This window comes from Anabrus simplex, chromosome 8, assembly GCF_040414725.1.
Source record: "Anabrus simplex isolate iqAnaSimp1 chromosome 8, ASM4041472v1, whole genome shotgun sequence".
Classification (NCBI taxonomy): Eukaryota; Metazoa; Arthropoda; class Insecta; order Orthoptera; family Tettigoniidae; genus Anabrus; species Anabrus simplex.
This window is the reverse complement of record NC_090272.1, coordinates 145,250,085-145,273,191: the sequence shown is the minus strand read 5'-3', so window position 1 is coordinate 145,273,191 and position 23,107 is coordinate 145,250,085. Positions and strand designations below refer to the sequence as shown.

General features: G+C 38.7%; 1 protein-coding gene across 1 annotated transcript in view; it reads left to right on the top strand.

Moving 5' to 3' along the window:
• Pask (PAS kinase) overlaps positions 1–23,107 on the top strand; it is a 453,665-nt gene that overhangs the window by 283,955 nt on the left and 146,603 nt on the right. Inside the window, exon 15 of the mRNA XM_068229079.1 lies at positions 3,973–4,095. Within this exon, the coding sequence (XP_068085180.1) occupies positions 3,973–4,095 (123 nt within the window). The remainder of the gene's footprint in view (positions 1–3,972; positions 4,096–23,107) is intronic.

Below are 23,107 nucleotides of genomic sequence, written 5' to 3'. Positions count from 1 at the left end.
AACTGGTGATGCTGTCAATTTCAAAAATGTTAGGAAGAAATTCACTGAAAACATTAGAAAAATTAAGAGAAAATTTCATGAAGTCATAAATTCTATAGAGGACAATTGTCATAAAACAAATTCCAGATATTATTGTAAGATTTTTGGAAGACATATATAAGGAGGTGGTCTTGATGGTAACGATGTGTTACTGTTTAGTAGGAGTTTCACTGGTGAACACGTGTTGTGGTTAACTGACATGCCGATGTAGGCAGTCAGTAGTCATCTGTTTGAACTGTGTTTCAAGGTTGTAATCTCCATGTGCAGTGATAGGCAATTGTCAAAATGGTGATTTGTGAAGTGAAGTTTTTTTTTTTTGGGGGGGTACAGTGATTAAGGTTATGTGCATTTAATTTGTAAATAGATGTGAATAAATAACTGTACCAACTGACAGCATTTCGTGTGCGTCCTTGTGGATACATTAACTCCCATATGTCCGAGGCTTGCTTAAAACGTTCTGAGCGTGTTCGGAAAAATTCTGTGAAGCAGGATGCTACCCTTACTTACACATCGTCCAAGTGAGGACTCTCTAACAGGTTAGGGACCATCTGTTGATTGTATAGTCCTAGCCGCTTCAGCACAAGGAGAGCCATGATTCAGAATATGTCCCGAGATGCCCTCTCCCGTTCCATAGCAACTGGTATCCCGGCTTTCAGGACCACTTTCTCAGCTACTCAGCTGTTGCCCATCGTTCATGAACCATGGTTTATTGTATTTATAATTTAATTTTGGGTTCATTAAATTCATATTCTTTGAAAACATATGAAAGTACATATATTTTGGAAAGCAGTGCATGATAAGTAGGGTTATTTTAGAATTAAAGGAAGCTCTCATAGCAAGTCCCAAGTCACTGTTTATATGATTTGATGATTTCATAGGAGGCATTAATCTTAAATCTGTTTTCTGGCATCAGATGTTGCTATAGGGCTATTTTGCATGTTTGATTTATGATCTCTCTCTGATGATGATGTAGGTAGAGGGAAACTAATCACGCCATGTATATCTCAAGAGTGAACTTCAGTTTTTAATTAACCTAAATTTTTGGTTTTTTTTTTAAATGTGAATATTGTCTCCTATAAAATGGATGAAAATGTTATTAAAAGGAGACTAACTCCAGATAATCTCCTTCTTAGTTTGTATTGCAAAAGTTACCAAAAAAAAGAAATCTTCAACATTAGGTTCATTTAATCATTTTATTATGCAACGCCCCTAACAATAGAAGTAAATGACAAGGGTCATAGGGACGTGCACGTACAAGATAAATTTTCAGAAGAGCAAATAAATCCACAAAAATCAGAAAAACCCTTCAAGGATACGGACGAGAGGAAGCAAGGTAGGGTGCTGAAGCCTACCCATTAAAGGAATAGAGGTGGGGACCCAGGAAACTGCGTAGCAGACACACCAAGGAAATAACACCAAGATTTTCAAAAATTAAAAAAAAATATAATAAATAATAATTTACATTAGACTAAATTATGAAAAGAAAGAAAAATTCTGAAAATAATAATAATATGATAGAAGAATAATAATTTCACATTAAATACATAATCTGCATGTAAATAAGGTTAATTCTGAAGTAAATAAATTCATTACATTTCCCCCAAGCTACACTGGTGCACCAGTTCCATACCTTACACATTATAAAAATATTTACATGAAATAAAATTTGATATTAATACCAGAAAAATGGGTAATATGGCAAATCAAGGGCCTCTGACAGCACCCAACGGAGGTTAAGTCCCCACAATACCCACATAAAAAAGGACTCCCGACACATCACTTTAAAACACAAGGGAACACAAATCTCAGCTTAATGTCACCCCACAAGATCCACATAATAAGGAGAATAGCCCAAATAAAAAAAAAAAAAAAAAAATATATATATATATATCGCAGAAGCAGTAGAAGGCTAGGGCGATAAATAAGACGCCCAAAACATATTAAAATAGAAAGGGCAGTTAACTTCACAACGCCAAGATCGAATAACAAGGTATGACATGAGAAGAAAAACAATGCATTGTCATCCACACGGAGCACGAACAAGATGCTGTTATCTCGGCCGATACAAGACGCAATAATCAAAAGTTACATAACGGCCGAGCACCAGAGATAAAACAACAATGGGAAATGAGATAACACCAGAGCCCAAACATCTCGTGCTAGGGCTGCCCAAAACCCTTGACTTAAACCAGCAGACATTACAGTCGTGGTTGAAATATAATGTTAATACTACGCGGGATTACACACCTATAATTAAGTAAGTATCACCTTAAACACCCGCAATAGAAATAAAACAAGGAATAGCAACCCAATCCAAGAAATAATTACCCAAGAGAAATTAAAAATTTATAAGGTTGATAATAATGATAATAAATAAAATAATAATTTTAAAAAATGAAAACTTAGTGCAGCATAGCATTAGTTCTAAACACGGACAAGAAGGCCGAAAAACACGAAAGGATGCCCGAAAACCAAACAGAGAATCACAACACCAAACACCGGGGCAAACACGAATACCGCAACACCAGCGATACATACAAAATTTTAAAAATAGCAACTGCACTCGCATCCAGAAAATAACACAGAAAACCTACACATATACGCAGGTAAACAAAGAATACAGGGAAAACAGTGTTACACAAAGGCAAGGGCGTATTTCAAAAGTTACGCAGACAATAATGACCTTCACAGCAACACATGACGTTCACTTGAAACAAGAATACAATAACACCAAACTTAGATAAAATTCAAATCATAGTTAAAAACACAACCTATAATATAAATAATACACCCCAAGAACACAACATTAACACAAATAAATTAGAACAGTGTACTTATAAAGAGGTCATATGACTGAGTAACCGACGTGTTTCGAACCAACACTAATACACTCACTAGTAATTATGTAATAAACTTACATGCTACACCACACAACTATACTAAAATAAAACAAGAATATTAAATCAAGTACAATCCCCTGCTGGGGCAGTTATACGTCCTTAGCCAATACCCGAAGGTAAAATCATAGTTTTATGTGCCGGTAAGCAAGCCATTATTGAGCAGTCAACCTTCCACACTCGTTGACGTCAACCAGTCAAGAGAGACACTCCGATCAAGGCCACAAGGGGTGACACTGTCCAACATCGCAGCACGCCCTGGTGGGCTCCGTCAAAGCACACCTAGTAACACAGCTCGTACATAGATAGCGCAGGAGTACCAGTTCCAGTCCACAATACGATCGACCCCACTAGATATAACCTGCAGAAACGTTACGCGTTGTCATGTCCCAATAGCCGTACATCCAGTGAGTAGTATTACCATCCACTAGTCACATAGTGTTGAATTCCAGTTCCAAGTAGATAATGGCAATATTATGAATGATGATATGGGCACATTATCAATAAAGCAGAGTCCAACTGTAAAATGCTTAATCCACAAAATGTTATTTGCACGGATAGTTCACAAAATTTAATAAGTGTCGCATAGACAGTTGTTGGTCCAAGTATATGGCACAAGTAACATATTCCGTTAATAACGCTACAATTATAAGGGTTTAATGTTGTGGTGTTTACTTTCTGTACATCCTCTCCTCTCAAGGAACTTACCTTTACTATGTTTCCAGATGCACTCTTTGACTTTCACTTGATATCTTTAGGAACTTCATTAGGTTATTTTCTGCAGAAGTGTTTTTTTGTGTGTGTAAGTTGGAAAACATATGATATAGTAGCTGTTAAAGTAAGATGCTTTATCCTACTCAATTCTCAGAGTCTCTGTGAAAAGTTCTGGAAATGCTTGGAAATGCACAATTTTACCTCTTTGCATTTGTTATTTTTTGTGGGATACTTACAATTAATCCAGATTATATCTTTAGCTGAGAGATAAATAGTAGAGAACCTCATCTTAATTTTTCCCTTTCCTTTTTTATTTATTTAGGTAATAACAAAGTTTATTCAGAAACAGAAAGTACATCAACAATCCTGGGTTGACGATCCAATCTTAGGAAGAAAAGTTCCCTTGGAAATCAGTTTGCTGACTACGTTAAAACATCCCAATATAGTAAGTTCATTGATATAATCATTGCATGGAAATTGTTAGACGTGTGATTTCTTTCTAAACTGTTCAAAATATTTAAATAATAATTTTATCATTCTTATCTACAACAGTTATCTTGGTATCATCTGTAAAATAACTACACTTTGCTCTCTGTAATACAAATTTTACTATAAAACATCTGTGTCCTCTCAGTACTTTCAGCAAAGGTTGATATCACTAGCAATGGCAAAGCAACAGGACGATCGGAAGCTTGGAAGATGCTTGGCCGACGAGGAGCTGAAATCCTTGTAGCACTCTTCAGTGTCATCATTGCTGAGGGCTGCTTATGAAACCTGGCTGGCCAGTACTACCATCCCCATTTGGAAGGGTAAAGGAGACATCTGCGAATGTTCCAACTATTGCCCAATCTGCCTACTCTTCCACATATGTTGAAAATCTTAGAGCGTGTTCTCTACAATAGATTATGCAGCATCATCCAAGTTTTCCGTAATCATTGTGGATTTGTTGAGGAGCTGATCACAATAGATGCAATTCATGCAGCCCATTAGTTGTAGCAAAACACAGAGAAGGGAACCAGTCCCTGTACCTGGCATTTCTAGACCTGGAAAAGATGTTTGACAGGGTAGTGCATAAACTCATCTGGAAAGCACTTCATAACCATGGTGCCCCAGAAGCCTACGTGCAATGTATTTAGATCCTCTACTGCAACATTACAAGTGTGGTGTGTTGTTCAGTTGGAAATTCACCATCTTTTCCAATTACAATAGGGGTCCACCAAGAATTTGCGCTCTTGCCCCTTATCTTCACCCTGTACGTAAACTCAGTAACAGCTGATATCCAGAATCCTCACTTATGGATAATCTTATATGCTGATGATGGTTTCTTGCAGATTGAAATCTTCTGGCTATAAAAGATAAAACTGTGAGCCGGCTAGATAGTAGCATGAATGGCCTCCAACTGAATACCAAGAGAAGGGAGCACTTACAATGTGGCACACAGGCTAATGGTATCATCAACATAGAAGATCACAGCCTCGCAAAAGCTACACAATTTAAATACACAAGAACCTCGTTTATCCAGCCCTCATTAATCCGGATCGAAAATAATAAAAATTTACGTTTACTTGTACAGTATTTCTTTTACGGGGTCGATTCTTCTTTGATGTTTTTTCTGCCAAGGATAGTTAAGGACAGGAATTGGAAGTATGTCAGCTGTGGTCTATCAAAGGTACCGTCCCGGCATTTGCCTGGAATTCGGAATGGGATACCGTGGACTATTCTCGGTTCCTTGACACATTTGCACGCATTCCAGGATGCTCGGACGTAGATGTGAACAACGTAAATGACTGTTTGAAAAATGACTAATTCAGGCTATGACATAATGACACATGAATAAATTATTGTCTCTTGTTCCTCGGCAGATAATGACAAGAGTGATGGTGAATTGAAAATGAAACCGGCGCTCCATCAGAAGAAACCGTGACTCCTGGAGATGCAACAATGCAGCTGGACAAACTGATGGCCTGTTTAGAATCCCAGACTGAAACCACACCAGCAGAACTTATGTTATAGTAAAATGTCTTCGTGATCGTGCTGCGCACAAACGCTATACCAATGTAAAACAGAAAAGGCTCACACTATTTTAGTGCATAAAACAGAGTCGTAAATGTAAGAAAATTGTTCTTATATTTTTTTGTACAATTGAAAAAGGTGTTACTGTACAACGTATGTTAATATATAACATGTACTGTATTTGTTTTTTAGTTTTCCAGATTATCCGGATTTTCGATAATCCGGATCAGTTCCGGTCCCACTTAATCTGGATAAACGAGGTTCTTATGTACCTCAGTTCACTTATAACTGTGGATGGTGAAACACTTATGGATGCTGGAGTAAGAGTTAATGCTGCATGGCTAAAATGGCGTCAAGTCACCGGAGTGCTCTGCAACAAGAAAGTATCTAATGTTCTTAAAAGGAAACTTTACAAGTTCATGATTTGCCCAGTGGCTCTTGATTGCTCAGAATGCTGGCCAGCCACATTAAAGCATGAGCAAGCCCTCCATGCAGTGGAGATGAACATGTTGCATTGATCCTTGTCTAATACAAGACTTAATCATGTCAAAAATGGTCATGTAAAAAAGCAGATTGGAGTCGTAGCAGCTAAGGACAAAATACAAAGTGGTATGGACATAGGACTAGAAGTGACGAAAATTGAATTTTAAAAACTGCTCTCCGCTATAATCCAGGAGGATATCGATCCCGTGTCTGCCAGATGAAATGGTGGCTGGAAAAAATCAGGGAGGGCATGCAAGTGTCAGATCTCAAGTCCAAAGATGCCCTTGATCACCAACCAAACAAGAAGAAGGCAAAAAAGAAAAGATAGCTCTCAATCTGCTGTATAAAATAGCGTAAGGGTATGGGATTTAAAAATCTGCTGAAGAAGAGGGAAAAATTTGCTGTCTGTCAGCCTTCTAAAAACTGAGAGAAAAGTTGGGGGAAAGGTGCTCAGAAAAGGGGGAGAAATGTGCCAATTTTACAAAAAGATTCTTCATTTCATCCCCCAAATTACGATTCTTGATTTATTCATAAGAAATATTTTTGCAAAGGTATCACATCTTAAAAACCATTCTCTAATGATCAGTACAGGAATATTTAATTAAATTTCCTTCAGTGTTAATCATCATCATCATTGTTAACCAACTCCAGTTTCCCAGGTGTGATATACGAGCCCATTCCATTTTGTTCAGTCCATGAACCATTCTTCGTTCACAATCTGCTCCCAATCCTGACTTCTCTCCTCAACGCCCTTCTTCACTAAGGCTGTCCGTTTTTCTCTAGGTCTGCCCACTGATCTCTTTCCCCTTATTTCTCTTCATACTCCTTTCTTGCAGACCTGTTGGCACTCGTTCTTTTCACATGACCAAACCACTTCAGTCTTGCCTTTTGCATCTTCTGGAGTAAGGAGTCTTCTAGTCCTAGTCGGGATGTCAACCTATAAAGTTCTTTTGCCCGCCCCCCACTTGCACCATGTGATATGAACCCGCGTGTAATTGGAATGGAGGAAGTTTAGAGTGTTGAATGTGAGAAAAGGAACGTTAAGGATGATACAAACACCCAGTCCGCAGGCCAGGAATATTAATGATTTATAATTAGAAACCCCTGACCCAGCCGGGAATCAAACCCGGGGCCGCCGGGTGACAGGCGGACACATTGCCCCCTACACCGCGGGCCGGACTGTGTTGTAGTTTAGATTTTACTCTGTTTTATTTTTGTACTGGGAGGAAGAAGAAATGATATTGACTTTTTTATTTAAATATCAGTAGGCTTGTTGATTGACTACTTACAAAGACAGGGTATTATAAGGAGTTGTAACTTCTGCAGCAGTTACATTCATACAGACAATAGACATGGTATTTCAAGTAGCAACTTAGTGGTTCCACCCTTCATGAAGGTAATAATTTCTTTAAATAATGTGATACTGTGGTAAATTCTGTTTAAAGAAAGAATTTCAGTAGAATATACGGTATTTCACTGGTGAAATAGATAAAATCATTGTATTGTCATCTATTGTTGCTGCTCTTTGTATTCAAATATTACATTGTTAGGTATGGTTGAGAATAAAGGTTAAGGTTATAGTATAGTCAAGAAAACAAAAATAATAATCAGCTGATTCCTCTGTTCTGATAACTTATTTATAGTTCTGAGAAAGGTTATAGTATAGTCAAGAAAACAAAAATAATAATCAACTGATTCCTATGTTCTGATAACTTATTTATAGTTCTGAGTAGGAAGTTCAATTCTCCGGTGTAATTTATTCTTTGCATCCTTGCTCTTTCAGCATTTAAGAGCAGTTTTAATTTTTCTGTTAGCTTGTAGGAATAAAACAAAATACAAGAAACATTTCTAATAAGGTTTGGTTTTAACTACAGTACATTTCTGTTGTTTCAAATTAATTTGTGATTAGGATATGTCTAAACACAGTTCAGAATAAGTATCTAGTGTAGTTATTTTATTAGATAGTATTTTGCCTGCTATATTTGTGTTATCCTTGTGTAATATTTTTGATATTTTAGCAATTAACTAAATGGCAGTTTTTAATTCTATTAGTGTGTAGTAGAGTATAATAATAATAATAATAATAATAATTGTTGTGTGCGTCCTCCGCGCCTGCAAGCTCCGCAGCCCGCCCGGCATCGACGTTTCGAGAGACCACGAGGTGGACTGCACTGCTCTGATGTAATCGTCTGTGACGTCAGCCAGCACTATAAATGGAACAACGTTTCCATCTCTCGAGGCACTCCTACAGTGTCCAACGACCAGACTACACCGCAAGTCGGACATGGAGGTACCCTCTTAAATAAGTGTTCTGAACAGGTGGACTGATTCTGGCCGGGAGGTTTCACCTCAGGACATTGCCTCATGCATCCTGCCTCCCGTAGCACCGTCGAGCATTCTATCCAAGCATTCTGCTGCCCACACAAGTCCCCTACAAGTGCTCCGACTTCATTCCAAGCATTCTGCTATTTATGAACCTTAACGCAAGTTCCTTGCAAGTTCTACGTCTCCTACTAGCATTCTGCTAATACGGACTTTCTACAAGTTCCACTTGTCATTGTACTAACTACAGATAGTTTTCAACTATCAAGAACATTCCTTCATTTGAGCAGACTATCTTATCAAGATAAGAACTGAATGTACATGGGAATATTAACTTGTATAAATGTAAATACTCTTCAGACCCTCAGTCTACTACTTTATGTTTGCATTGAATGTGTGCAGTTCGTTAAACTTCAAGACAAGTTTCGTTCTTTTTTTGTGTACATATTGTATGAAAATGTCCAAGCAATAAACTTTTATGTTGTGCCTTGTATATCAAGTTCCTTGTATATATTATTTATTTATTTACATATTTTACGCCCACATTGGAGCACTGAAATCAATACATTTGAGTTAATTTCTTCTTCTTCTTCTCCCAGAACTTTTTCATCCTCTCCGACCTGGAAGCCCTTTGTGTGTCCGATATAGTATATTGTTTCCGTTCAACTGCTTTTAGTTTGAGACTTATGCTTTTGTTCTTCAAAATCCTCTTCTCTTTTCTGTCTTTGATTTGTTGCCGAGTTATACCCAATTCTTCCAAATCGTCCTGAACTTCTTTGAACCAATTATTATTGATTTTATTCTTCAAAAAGTAATCGAATAGTTGTTTCAATATCCTGGTGTCTGCTAATCTTGATATGTGACAGAAAAAGGAAATTCTTCTTTTACGCATTGTAGATATTATTGATTCACATTCACGATAGACAATGTTGTTAGGCAACAATCTCCACTGTCCATCAACTTGGTGTTTTTTATTAATAATTGTTCTAAGAATTCTTCTCTCAGTTTTCTGTAATTTGTCTGTTGTAGATTTTACATTTAATTTGAATAAAGTTTCACTAGCATAGGTTGCCTCTGGTTTAACTATGGAATTATAGTGTTTCAGCTTAGCGTTTATCGAAAGAGATTTTTTTTTATAGGTTGGCCAGGTAAGTCTTTGTGCTTGTTTAAATTTAGTTGTTCTGTGTTCTATTGCTTCTTTTTCATTTGTGTTCCATGTTATTATTTCCCCAAGATATTTGAATTTCTGAACAATTTTAATCTCTTTATTACTGTTCAGCTGAATAACTGGTAAATCAACTTTAAAAGTTGGCATCATTTCTGTTTTTTCAAATGAAATTTGTAATCCCATTTTTTTAGCTATAATTTCTAGTTGTTCAATTTGAAATTTAGCCTCTTCTATTGTATTTGCAAGTAATGCTAAATCGTCCGCAAAAGCAAGGCAGTTGAGTTTAATATTTCTACCGATCTTGATAGTTGGTTGGCATTTCTTGTTCCATTCACGCATAACCTTCTCCAATGCACAATTAAATAACAATGGTGAAAGTCCGTCTCCTTGTCGAAGTCCAGTTCTTATAGTGAATGATTCTGATAATTCACCTCTAAATTTAACTTTTGCCTTCGTATTTTTAAAAGTCATATTAATGAGGTTAACAAGTTTTTGATGTAAGCCAAATTCTTTAAGGCTTTTTAATAATGAGTCACGATGAATACTGTCGTATGCTTTTTTAAAATCTACAAACGTGATGACCAGACCCTTACTTCGAACTCTTTGGTGCTTCATTATCCATTTTAAACTAATGATTTGATCTGGACAGCTTCTACCTGGTCGAAATCCTCCCTGATATTCTCCAAGTTCTTGGTCGAGTTGTTCTTGGATTCTTGTGTATATAATCTTGGATAAAATCTTGTATGTAATATCAAGTAAGGATATCCCCCGATAATTATTTGGATCGGAGCGATCACCTTTCTTGTGCAGCGGGTGGATTATCGCTGTATTCCATTCCTCAGGAAGCTTCTCCGTGTTCCAAATATCAATGATGTATTTATGTAGGTTTTGAATAGTCTGATCATTAGCATTCTTCCATATTTCTGCTACTATTTGATTCTCTCCTGCTGCTTTGTAGTTTTTAAGTGCATTAATTGCCGTTTTCACTTCATTGTAAACTGGTGGTATAATCTTTTGTAATGGAGTTTTATTTTTTGGGTTAGGATCAAATTCTAAATGTTCCACAGGATCCTCACAATTAAGTAACTCTTTAAAGTATTCTGCAAGAATGTTAGCATTATCCTGATTATTGTGTGCCATTTTACCATTTTTATTTCTTAACATAAGTGTGGGAGGGGTAAATTTAGATTGATATTGCTTGAATGTTTTGTAATAGTCTCTTGTTTTATGCTGATTGAATGTTTCTTGTATATAATATAATAATAATAATAATAATAACAGGGGCCGATGACCTTCGATGTTAGGCCCCTTTAAACAACAAGCATCATCATCATCATCAATAATAATAATAATAATAATAATAATAATAATAATAATAATAATAATAATAATCTGTCTACATGTTCGGTTTTGTTGTGTAATCCTCGTGTAGTTCTTCTGAATCTTAACATTTAATGGCAATTTTCATTGCTGTTTGTGCATGGTAATAACCTATCGCAATTAGGATATGCCTGAATGCAGTTTAGAATTGTAGTGTACTGGCAGTTATTTTATTGTAAGAGAGTCACAAAGTTCTCATGTATACAACACAAGTTTCTTCAATTTATTTTATAATTTGGTTCATGTTTGTGGGTTACTGTAGTCACGTCCTAGTTCGTGAACCATGGGCAACGGCTGAGTGGCCTAGTAAGTGGTCCTGAGAGTCGGGATACCAGTTGCTATGGAATGGGAGTGGGCATCTCGGACATATTCTGAGTCATGGCTCTCCTTGTGCTCAGGCGACTAGGACTATACAATTCACCGGTTGTCCATAACCCGTTAGAGGAGAGATCCTTACTTGGACTATGCGCAAGTAGGGTAGCATCCTGCTTCATGAATTTACCGAGCTCAGAACATTTTAAGCAAGCCTCGGACCTATGGGAGTAATGGAGACCCACTCCCATCTGACAAGCGAGGGACTCCTTGGAAACAACTTGGCGAACGAAATGGAATTCGATGTGGAGCTATCAGTATTAATGGGGCATATAGAAGAAAGAAAGTAGAACTGGCTAAGTCAGCAAAGAGGATGAATCTGGATGTGCTAGGAGTAAGTGATATTTAGGTAAGGGGAGATAATGAGGAAGAAATAGGAGATTATAAAGTGTACTTAACGGGTGTTAGAAAGGGAAGGGCAGAATATGAGGTAGGGCATTTAATCAGGAATACCATTGCACGCAACATAGACTCTGTTAGGTACGTAAATGAGCGAATGATGCGGGTAGATATGGCAGTTGGAGGAATTAGGACGAGAATTGTCTCTGTATTCACCATGTGAGGGTACAGATGAGGATGAAGTTCACAAGTTTTATGAAGCATTGAGTGACATCGTGGTCAGGGTCAACAGCAAGGATAGAATAGTGCTAATGGGCGATTTCAATGCGAAGTTGGGAATAGAACTGAAGGATACGAAAGGGTGATTGGTAAATGTGGGAAAGATTTGGAAGCTAATGGAAATGTGAAGCGTTTGCTGGACTTCTGTGCTAGTATGGGTTTAGCAGTTATGAATACATTCTTCAAGCATAAGGCTATTCACCGCTAGACATGGGAGGCTAGGGGTACCAGATCCATAATAGACTATATCTTAACAGACTTTGAATTCAGGAAATCCGTTAGGAATGTACGAGTTTTTCGCGGATTTTTCGATGATATAGACCACTATCTGATCTGTAGTGAACTAAGTATCTCTAGGCCTAGGGTAGAGAAAGTGAAATCTGTCTGCAAACGAATAAGTGTAGAAAATCTCCAGGACGAGGAAGTTAGACGAAGTACATGGATATGATTAGTGAGAAGTTTCAAACAGTAGACAGTAAGCAGGTTCAGGATATAGAAAGTGAATGGGTGGCATACAGGGATGCTGTAGTAGAAACAGCAAGGGAATGCCTAGGAACAATTGTGTGTAAAGATGGGAAAAGGCGAACATCTTGGTGGAATGATGAAGTGAGAGCAGCCTGTAAACGTAAAAAGAAGGCTTATCAGAAATGTCTCCAAACAAGGGCCGAGGCAGAGAGGGATTTGTATGTAGATGAAAGAAACAGAGCGAAACAAATAGTTGTTGAATCCAAAAAGAAGTCATGGGAAGATTTTGGTAATAACCTGGAAAGGCTAGGTCAAGCAGCAGGGAAACCTTTCTGGACAGTAATAAAGAATCTTAGGAAGGGAGGGAAAAAGGAAATGAACAGTGTTTTGAGTAATTCAGGTGAACTCATAATAGATCGCAGGGAATCACTGGAGAGGTAGAGGGAATATTTTGAACGTCTTCTCAATGTAAAAGGAAATCATCCTAGTGGTGTTGCAAACAGCCAGACTCATGGGGAGGAGGAAAATGATGTTGGTAAAATTATGCTTGAGGAAGTGGAAAGGATGGTAAATAAACTCCATTGTCATAAGGCAGCAGGAATAGATGAAATTAGACCTGAAATGGTGAAGTATAGTGGGAAGGCAGGGATGAAATGGCTTCATTGAGTAGTAAAATTAGCGTGGAGTTTTGGTAAGGTACCTTCAGATTGGACAAAAGCAGTAAGTGCACCTATCTATAAGCAAGGGAACAGGAAGGATTGCAACAACTATCGAGGTATCTCATTGGTTAGTATACCCGGCAAAGTATTCAATGGCATCTTGGAAGGAAGGGTGTAATCAGTCGTTGAGAGGAAGTTGGATGAAAACCAGTTTGGTTTCAGACCACAGAGAGGCTGTCAGGATCAGATTTTCAGTATGCGCCAGGTAATTGAAAAATGCTAGGAGAGGAATAGGCAGTTGTGTTTATGTTTCGTAGATCTAGAGAAAGCATATGACAGGGTACCGAGGGAAAAGATGTTCACTATACTGGGGGACTATGGAATTAAAGGTAGACTATTAAAATCAATCAAAGGCATTTATGTTGACAACTGGGCTTCAGTGAGAATTGATGGTAGAATGAGTTCTTGGTTCAGGGTACTTACAGGGGTTAGATAAGGCTTTAATCTTTCACCTTTGTTGTTCGTAGTTTACATGGATCATCTGCTGAAAGGTATAAAATGGCAGGGAGGGATTCAGTTAGGTTAAAATGTAGTAAGCAGTTTGGCCTATGCTGACGACTTGGTCTTAATGGCAGACTGTGCCGAAAGCCTGCAGTCTAATATCTTGGAACTTGAAAATAGGTGCAATGAGTATGGTATGAAAATTAGCCTCATGAAGACAAAATTGATGTCAGTAGGTAAGAAATTCAACAGAATTGAATGTCAGATTGGTGATACAAAGCTAGAACAGGTCGATAATTTCAAGTATTTAGGTTGTGTGTTTTCCCAGGATGGTAATATAGTAAGCGAGATTGAACCAAGGTGTAGTAAAGCTAATGCAGTGAGCTCGCAGTTGCGATCAACAGTATTCTGTAAGAAGGAAGTCAGCTCCCAGACAAAACTATCTTTACATCGGTCTGTTTTCAGACCAACTTTGCTTTACGGGAGCGAAAGCTGGGTGGACTCAGGATATCTTATTCATAATTTAGACGTAACAGACATGAAAGTAGCAAGAATGATTGCTGGTACAAACAGGTGGGAACAATGGCAGGAGGGTACTCGGAATGAGGAGATAAAGGCTAATTTAGGAATGAACTCGATGGATGAAGCTGTACGCATAAACCGGCTTCGGTGGTGGGGTCATGTGAGGTGAATGGAGGATGATAGGTTATCTAGGAGAATAAAGGACTCTGCTATGGAGGGTACGATATCGTTCTACATTGCGATTTTATTTGACGCAAATAAATATCACACGAGAACACGCTCACTTCCGTATATAAATTACTTTATTTACACTGTACGACCCAACACACAATTATACCCAGTCGCAAATGACACTATATAAAACACTCAATAGTGGAGTACCCTGAAGTCGATTCTGACAAGTACAGATATCAACAAACTGACGCGCGCACTATACCATACTTTCTCTTGAATCTGCCGCCTGACTCACTTGAGTCCAGTACTCAGATTCCACCTCGGAGCCCAACAGTCACTCCCAGTCCATCACTTGCCTGAGTCCCAAGAACCAAGATCTGCGAACTTAGAACTGAGAACTGCCTTCACTGACTGACAGCTCGATATTTATACCATTCGATCAACCATTTAGAATGATCGACTTCTGGAAGAGTTCTTACAACACTCTTATGAAACACACTCGAAACATCGATCGACCGGCTAGTCGAATGGTTACTCGAATGTTCTTTCGATATTTAAAAATGTACATGGAAATATCTACAACATTCGTAATGTCTCTACATATATATGGATAATAAAAGCTTACAGTAAGTTTCCAGAACCTTTCACCTATACCAAATATAGCACAATAAGTCTAACATACGAACATTATGGAATTTTCTGCAGATTTCGACCATATGGATTTTGAGGTTAAACAATACATATTTGAGGTTATCCAATTCTATACTACATATCTACAGAGGAGTCATATACTAGTCATGTTTAACACTTAGTAAAAGATAATTTAGCATTAAATAAACTATAATTAAAATATATTAAACATAATAATTGAAGGTTTACGTCAGTTACGATGCCGTATGTACGACAAAGAGAAGTAGAGGGAGACTAAGACGACGATGGTTAGACTCGGTTTCTAACGATTTAAAGATAAGAGGTATAGAACTAAACGAGGCCACAACACTAGTTGCAAATCGAGGATTGTGGCGACGTTTAGTAAATTCTCAGAGGCTTGCAGACTGAACGCTGAAAAGCATAACAGTCTATAATGATAATGTATGTATGTATGTTTATAATGAGCCACCGTGGCTCAGGCGGCAGCGCGTCGGCCTCTCACCGCTAGGTTCCGTGGTTTAAATCCTGGTCACTCTATCTGAGATTTGTGCTGGACAAAGCGGAGGCGGGACAGGTTTTTCTCCGGATACTCCGGTTTTCCCTGTCATCTTTCATTCCAGCAACACTCTCCATTATCATTTCCTTTCATTTCATCTGTCAGTCATTAATCATTGCCACCCCCGCGGTGTACGGTAGCGTGCCTGCCTCTTACCCGGAGGCCCCGGGTTCGATTCCTGGCCTGGATCTGTGGGCTGGTTTGAGGTCCACTCAACCTACGTGATTACAATGGAGGAGCTATCTGACGGTGAGATAGCGGTCCCGGTCTAGAAAGCCAAGAATGACGGCCTATAGGATTCGTTGTATCGACCACACGACACCTCGAAATCTGTAGGCCTTTGGGCTGATCAGCGGTCACTTGATAGGGCAAAGCCCTTCGGGGCTATTGCGCAATGGGGTTTGGTTTTGGTTTGGTTTGGTTTGGTTTGGTTTAGTCATTAATCATTGCCCCACCGAGCTCGATAGCTGCAGTCGCTTAATTGCGGCCAGTACCCAGTATTCGGGAGATAGTAGGTTCGAACCCCACTATCGGCAGCCCTGCAAATGGTTTTCCGTGGTTTCCCATTTTAACACCAGGCAAATGCTGGGGCTGTACCTTAATAAACGCCACGGCCGATTCCTTCCCACTCCTAGCCCTATCCTGTCCCTTCGTCGCCATAAGACCTATCCGAGTCGGTGCGACGTAAAGCAACTAGAAAAAAAAGAAAAAAAAAATCATTGGCTCAGAGGAGTGTGACAGGCCTTGGCAGCCGGCACAATTCGTATCCTCGCCGCAAGATGGGAGCTTCATTCATTCCATCCCTGACCTGGTGGTTGTAGGTTTTCATTTTTTAATTTATATTATTAAATGATTTATTTAATAAATTGAAGGAACTTGTATTGTGGAGGTGGGAACTTAGTGACTCTCTTACAAGCCTATTAAGTGACAATACGGAGATAACATGAAGTTTATTCTATATAAAGATATTTTATTAGAATTCAGCTTGCTTATTTTATTATTGCAAAATAGTATTTGTGTAGTAGGGGAAAACTCACTCTAGAAATGTAGTACTTACTCAAATTTTATTGTACCGGGCGAGTTGGCCATGCGGGTAGAGGCGCGTCGCTGTGAGCTTGCATCTGGGAGATAGTCGGTTCGAATCCCACTGTCGGCAGCCCTAAGGATGGTTTTACGTGGATTCTCATTTTCATACCGGGCAAATGCTGGGGCTGTACCTTAATTAAGGCCACGGCCGCTTCCTTCCATCTCGTAGGCTTTTTCTATCCCATCATCGCCATAAGACCTATCTGTGTCGGTGCGACGTAAAGCCCCTAGCAAAAAAAAAAAAAAAAAAGAAAAAAAAAAAAAAAGAAAAGAAAAATTAATTGTATTGTGATTATAATAGGCCTTACCGCAGTTTAGAACTGTAGCGTAACTATTCTTATTAGACAGTATTTTGCTTGCTTTTTCTGTTTTAAGGTAGTAGTACCGTATTATTAATAATAATCATAATCTGTCTATACCTATTTAGTGTAGCTACATATTTTTATAGTTAGCCTCTTATTCCTAGTATTTTTAATTAGCATACATCTAAGTAGATAATTGTAGTGTCGTCATTTTATCAGGTGGTTTCCTGCTTTCATTATTGTCATGAAATCTTTGTGTAGTGTACATTATTTCCTTCGTCTGACAAATATACTTCTGTTCCTAGAATTTCCTATTTTACGTAGGCTGATCAACAAAGACTGAGACTGATTTTTCCTGTAGCTTCCAGGGCGAAACTACTTGGAGTCATTTGAGGCAATGCCTACCCTAAGAAATACAATTAAACATAAATACCGTAACAAATTTATCTGCTGTTGTTATTGTGTTAAATCAACAATAATCTCTCTTTGATATGTGCTACATGATGAAAGCAGACGATGTGCATCGCTGATCGCACCGTTAGATGGCGACAGCAGACTACTTGTTCTTACAGGGAGGCAGTCTGTAATGTGTCTCACCCAGGACTTTTTGTTTTGTTTCCCTTCAGTCAGCTTGATGATTGGTGTGGGTTAGTGAGGGAAAAATACGTTTACTGCCCGCACTCCTCTCTCCGCAAGGTCTAGACCCCAGAGAGGCAAGCATCCTGTGCTATTGGAGAGCGTAGTAACTCCCAGCGGTACTCTATTGTTAAGTGTGTGTTTTTCTTTTGAATTAGTGGGCAATCCGTGCATTATTGGCTTTATTTGTGACAATTCAGACATGGACTGTTAGTTGTGAAAAATGCGACTGACATCATCGGTTGAAAATCGCGTTGAAATAATTTGTGAAGTAGGCCCCTTCGGGAACCTAACGAGTCGTTTGAACTCTTTAAAACATAAGCCGTTCTCATCTTGGATTTCTGAAGAGAAGTGTGAAGCCAAAAACAAAAGATGTATACCTAATTTGGATATAAGTATTCTGACGGTAAAGTAGTGAGAAAACTTGAATTTTCTTGTTATACACGATATTCGTGATTAACAGCCTGTTCCAAAAGCAAGAAGCTTTTTTGTTATACACGTGTTTTGTTTGTTGGTGGAAGGGAATGGACTTTAAATGGGGTAATTGTTACAAAAGAACTTTCTTAGAAAAGCAGAGAAGCATCAAAATTCAAATAAACATATTCAGAATGAAGAGAGATTCCGTTTACTGGGGTGCGGGAGGATAGAAAATTCTTTATCTGAAGGTGCAAGATTTCAAGCCGTTAAATATAACGAAGCCGTGAAACAAAATAGGCTTGTTGTTGAGAGACTTGTTGACATTGTGTGTTGTCTTGGGAAACAGGTGCTTGGATTTCGAGGTCATTTTGAAGGGGAAGACTCGATCAACAGGGGCAGTTACCTAGAGTTGTTAGATCTTCTTTCAAAACAGGAACAGTGCATTCGAGATCATCTCCAGTCCACATCAGGCTTTAAAGGCACATCTAGCGAAATACAGAATGAATTAATTGAGCAGACTTAGATTCTCGTGATTTCATTGGTATTAAGGCAGATGAGACCTTAGATGTATCAAACAGATCTCAAGTTAGTGTAATATTCCGGTTCTGCTCAAAACAGTGTTCTACAGAAAGATTCATAGGCTTTTATGATGTTTCGATTGATAAGACTGCATCAGGCTTATTAGAATTAATTGTCGATATTCTGCGAAAGTGGGGAGTGATTGATAAAGTCGTAAGTCAAACCTATGACGGGTGCTCCACAATGGCAGGAAGGCATGGGGGTGTTCAGCTTTACGTTAAGCAAGTTTGCCCAAGGGTAATATTTCTACATTGTTATGCCCACAAGTTAAACCTCGTTCTTCTCCATTGCTCCTAAACAATAATATCAGTCAGGCTCTTCATTCATAATCTGACAGCGTCTCATTCATTTTTAGTAAATCCTCAAAAAGAGCTCATCTTCTGGAATCGAAAGGATTCAGACTTCCTCAAGCATACGTTACCCATTGGAGCTTTCATTTGAGAGCAGTCCACACAATATTTTCACACTATGATGATCTAAGACAGATTTTTGAAGACATTGAAGAGAATGATGAGAGTTGGGACAGAGAGTCGTACAGTTCAGCTGTTGGGTTGCTTGCCATACTCAAGAAGGCCCAATTCATTTATTTGCTATGTCTCTATAGAGAAATTTTTATTTATACAGACCATCTCTTCGCTCTACTGCAACATAAAAGCACATCTGATGTAATTCTGTGCAATGCTGAAATTAGAAAAACCACTGGTATCCTCAAGGACATGCGATCAGAAAATACAGTATCCTCTTGCGTTGTAAAATGTTGCAAAATAAATAATGGGATAAATGTAGATGACAGGACATTGCAAGCGCTCAAAATGTTAACATATGAAGTTCTTGACACCTTAATTATGCAAATGGAGATACGGTTTGGCGATTTTGAAAGCATCCAGTTTGTTGAGTTGTTCGATCCAAATCAGTTCATAGTTTACAAAGAGAGCTTCCCTGCTGTTAAACTGAACAGTCTTATGAACACTTACCCCTTTTTTAATGGGGAATGATTGGAAAATGAATAGATTAACATTTATTCCGATATAAAAAAAACATTTCTCCCCTCAAAAACTTTTACATTATATTGTCCTCAATGACCTCGAACAAGTGTGTATGTGGAAAGTGTCAAAATTGATTTGTTTAATATTAACACTTCCTGTGACCACGGCTTCATCTGAATGCAGGGATAAAAACATACTTGTGTAATTCAATGAACAATGAAAGACTCAACAGTCTTAGTACCATTTCTATCGAGAAAATGCTTGTGAAGGAATTGATGTGTGATCAAGTACCGAAGGACCATGTGATTGACCATTTTGCAACCAAGAAAACTCGATGTTTGGAACAACTCTACAAAAAACTTTCAGGTAAGATTTCCTGCCTACCCACTGCCTTCGCCATTGGTAGCTTCCGTGATAGTTTCCTATCTGTAACATAACTATTTGAAAAGATCAGATTTTTATGTATAATGTCCGTCGGCGGCAGCACTCTCGTCTCGGTAGGTTGGTAGTAATGCTCTATTGTGTAGATGCTACATGCATTTCGCATACCAGACAATGGTATGTTACAGCACTGTTACAGCTCTGTGTACACTGTTACAGTAGCATACTACACATCAGTATTGGCCACACTGAGGAAGCACATTGTAAAGCAAGTCATGCAGTTTCTGGCTCGATTCAACATTACCTGCGTATCGCATCCACGTTATAGCCTTGATCTTGCATCCTGTGATGTTTTTTATTCCCATCACTAAAGGAAAAGCTAAGGGGCATTCGATTTGAGAACTCTGAAGCAGTGCTCAAGAAAAGTGAGGCAATTCTCAAGGTCGTGACAAAGAATGGTCTGCAGCACATGTTCAAGGACTGGCAGAGATGCTATAGAAAGTGCATTGAAGTAGGAGGGAACTACTTTAAAAAACATCATGTAAACATTGAAGTGGAGTAATAAACATCTGTGGAAAAAAAAAAAGTCTCAGTCTTTGTTGATCAGCACTCATATTTCTGTTGATATTTCCATATTATTTCCCATTTCTTTGAAGAAATAAAAGAATGGCTGAGGGAGGTAGATGTAAGGACTGTGTGTGATTATGGGAACTAAGGATGTAGAGGGAAGAGATAGCAAGTTTAAGGAAGATAATTAGACTTGTAGAGGAGGACAGGAGTGAAAATAGGTCTCCCTCAATCAATGTACAGGATACAGTAGGTAGGCAACAGGGAGGGGGAGTATGGGGGGAAGTTGTGGAAGAAGGGTGGGCTAATGTTTTAGGACGACGGCTAAGGGTTTCCTTCAGGGAGTGGGCTCAGGAGAAGTATTGGTGAGGAATCGATATGAGTCACTGCAGGTAGATCAGCTAGAGAAGGTGGAGATGAGTGGTGTAACGGAGGAGGGTAGGGGCATGAGGAAGGGGAACAGTTTGTAAGGGAAACGTAGCGTAGAGGATAGGAAGAGGCAGGTGGAACGGGGAGGTGAGGGGGAGGGGAGAAAGCAAGGAGGAAATAGGTTCTAGAGGCATCAGGGAAGTTATGGGAAACCAGGAGAGGAGGGGATCTGATGGGGAGGATAGTGTTGATGCTCTGGTTATGGGCGACTCAAACGTAAGTCATGTGGGAAAAGTGTGTGGAGGAAACGGAACCACAGTAGTGTGTTATCCAGGAATTAGGTGAAGACAGATGTTGAGGAAAACAGAAGGGAAGGAGATGGGTAAGGAGAAGGTGGTAATTTTCCATATCGGTACCAATAACGTAAGGCAAGCAGAAATAGGTGCTGACATAGTAGGGGATGTGTCGAATCTGCTTGTGGCAGCATGGAAGAAGTTTAAGGAAGCAGATATTGTTATCAGTGGGATATTGTGTAGGAGGTATACTGACTGGAAATTGGGGATTTAAATGAGACTATGGAATGGGTATGTGGGATATTACATACCTGCCAACCCTTCCGATATACCCGGAAACTTTCCATTTCTTAACTCGTCTTCTGGTTTTCCGATTTAATTTTATTTCTTACTATTTTTGAACAATATAACCTCCAGTACAGTCAGTACTCTTCCCCCAGAATAAATTCTTATGTGGTTGTGTAATTTACGCAACCTCATTTTCAAGCGTATTTATTTGATGCTTTATTTGGCGAGTGTATAGCCCATCCACCTTCATGTATCGTGTTTCCCTCTCACTATAGCAGTGTGTTTGCCTTACAGCTGGGAATTCGGGACGGCAATCGTCCTACAAGCGGGAGAGGCTACCAACTCCGTTAATTAATTGGGACAAAAGAATGCGTTCGTTATTGTGTGGTTCATGCTGTTTAACATCGTTCCGTGCTTAGTTTTGTTGACGTGTAGGCCACTTTTTTTGTGGTTCTGTGCTTTTACCCCTGTCGAAGTCGTAATAATGTACGAGACATATTGATCTATTGTGTATGTGGTAGTTTCGCGTATTTCAGTGCATTAATGTCCGCTTCCATGGCTAAGTGGTTAGCGTGCTGGCCTTTAGCCATAGGGGTCCCGGGTTCGATTCCTGGCCGGGTCGGGAATTTTAACCATCATTGGTTAATTTTGCTGGCACGGGGGCTGGGTATATGTGTCGTCTTCATAATCATTTCATCCTCATCACGATGCGCAGGTCGCCTACGGGAGTCAAATCAAAAGACCTACACCTGGTGAGCCAGACATGTCCTTGGACACTCCCGGCACCAAAAGCCATATGCCATTTTATTTACTGCATTAATATTCATTCTTACTTCATAATTTTATTGACTTGAATGTATTTCAGGGAGTTGTATCGGTGACAGTTTCTGGTATTTTCTCTTCGCACTGCGGCCACAAAACATAAACGTTATCTCCAAGTGTTCAGAGATACCTATAAAATTGAATTTCTGTTCATGTAATAAAGTGTAATAAAGAAAACTATTGTGCATTTTATTCCGTATGTCGGTGTGATATATTATTATTTGTATGTGTGTGTCATAAATGAGAATGATAAGGTCCAATTTCTTGTAACTATTTTTATGTTTTAGTTTGAGATTTTAAATTTAATGGTAAAGTCGCATTGTAACTGTAAATATGTATGCCTCATAATTTGTCCATTTTTCATCGAGACCGCGGCATAATGTACGTGATGAAATCCAAGAATTAAAAAATCATCAATAATCTTTTTTGGCAGGTATGGATGTTGGAAGTGAGATTTGTATATATCCAAATGGGTGGGTAGGAGATAGGGATATGTGTTCGGATGGCCTTCGCTTGAACAGCAATGGTAAATATAAGCTAGAGTGTTTGTTTAGAAGAGTTATAGGGAGGTACATTCAGGGAAATTGGGTGGACTGGGGAGCGGCGATGACAGTATAGCAAGATGAAGTCAAGTAAGGACGACATAAAATTGGTGATATTAAGCGGAAGATGTCGTGTATATGACACAAATTTTAAGGTCATCGTATTTTTGCTGTTAGCTGTTAGCTAGTTGCTATGCTCCTAGATACAGCAATTTTACTGCAATATATTTTCACGTGTTGAAGTTTCAAAGGTGTTTTATGTTCGCTATATAATTAACCAATTACTGAGGAGTCAACTTAGGCTT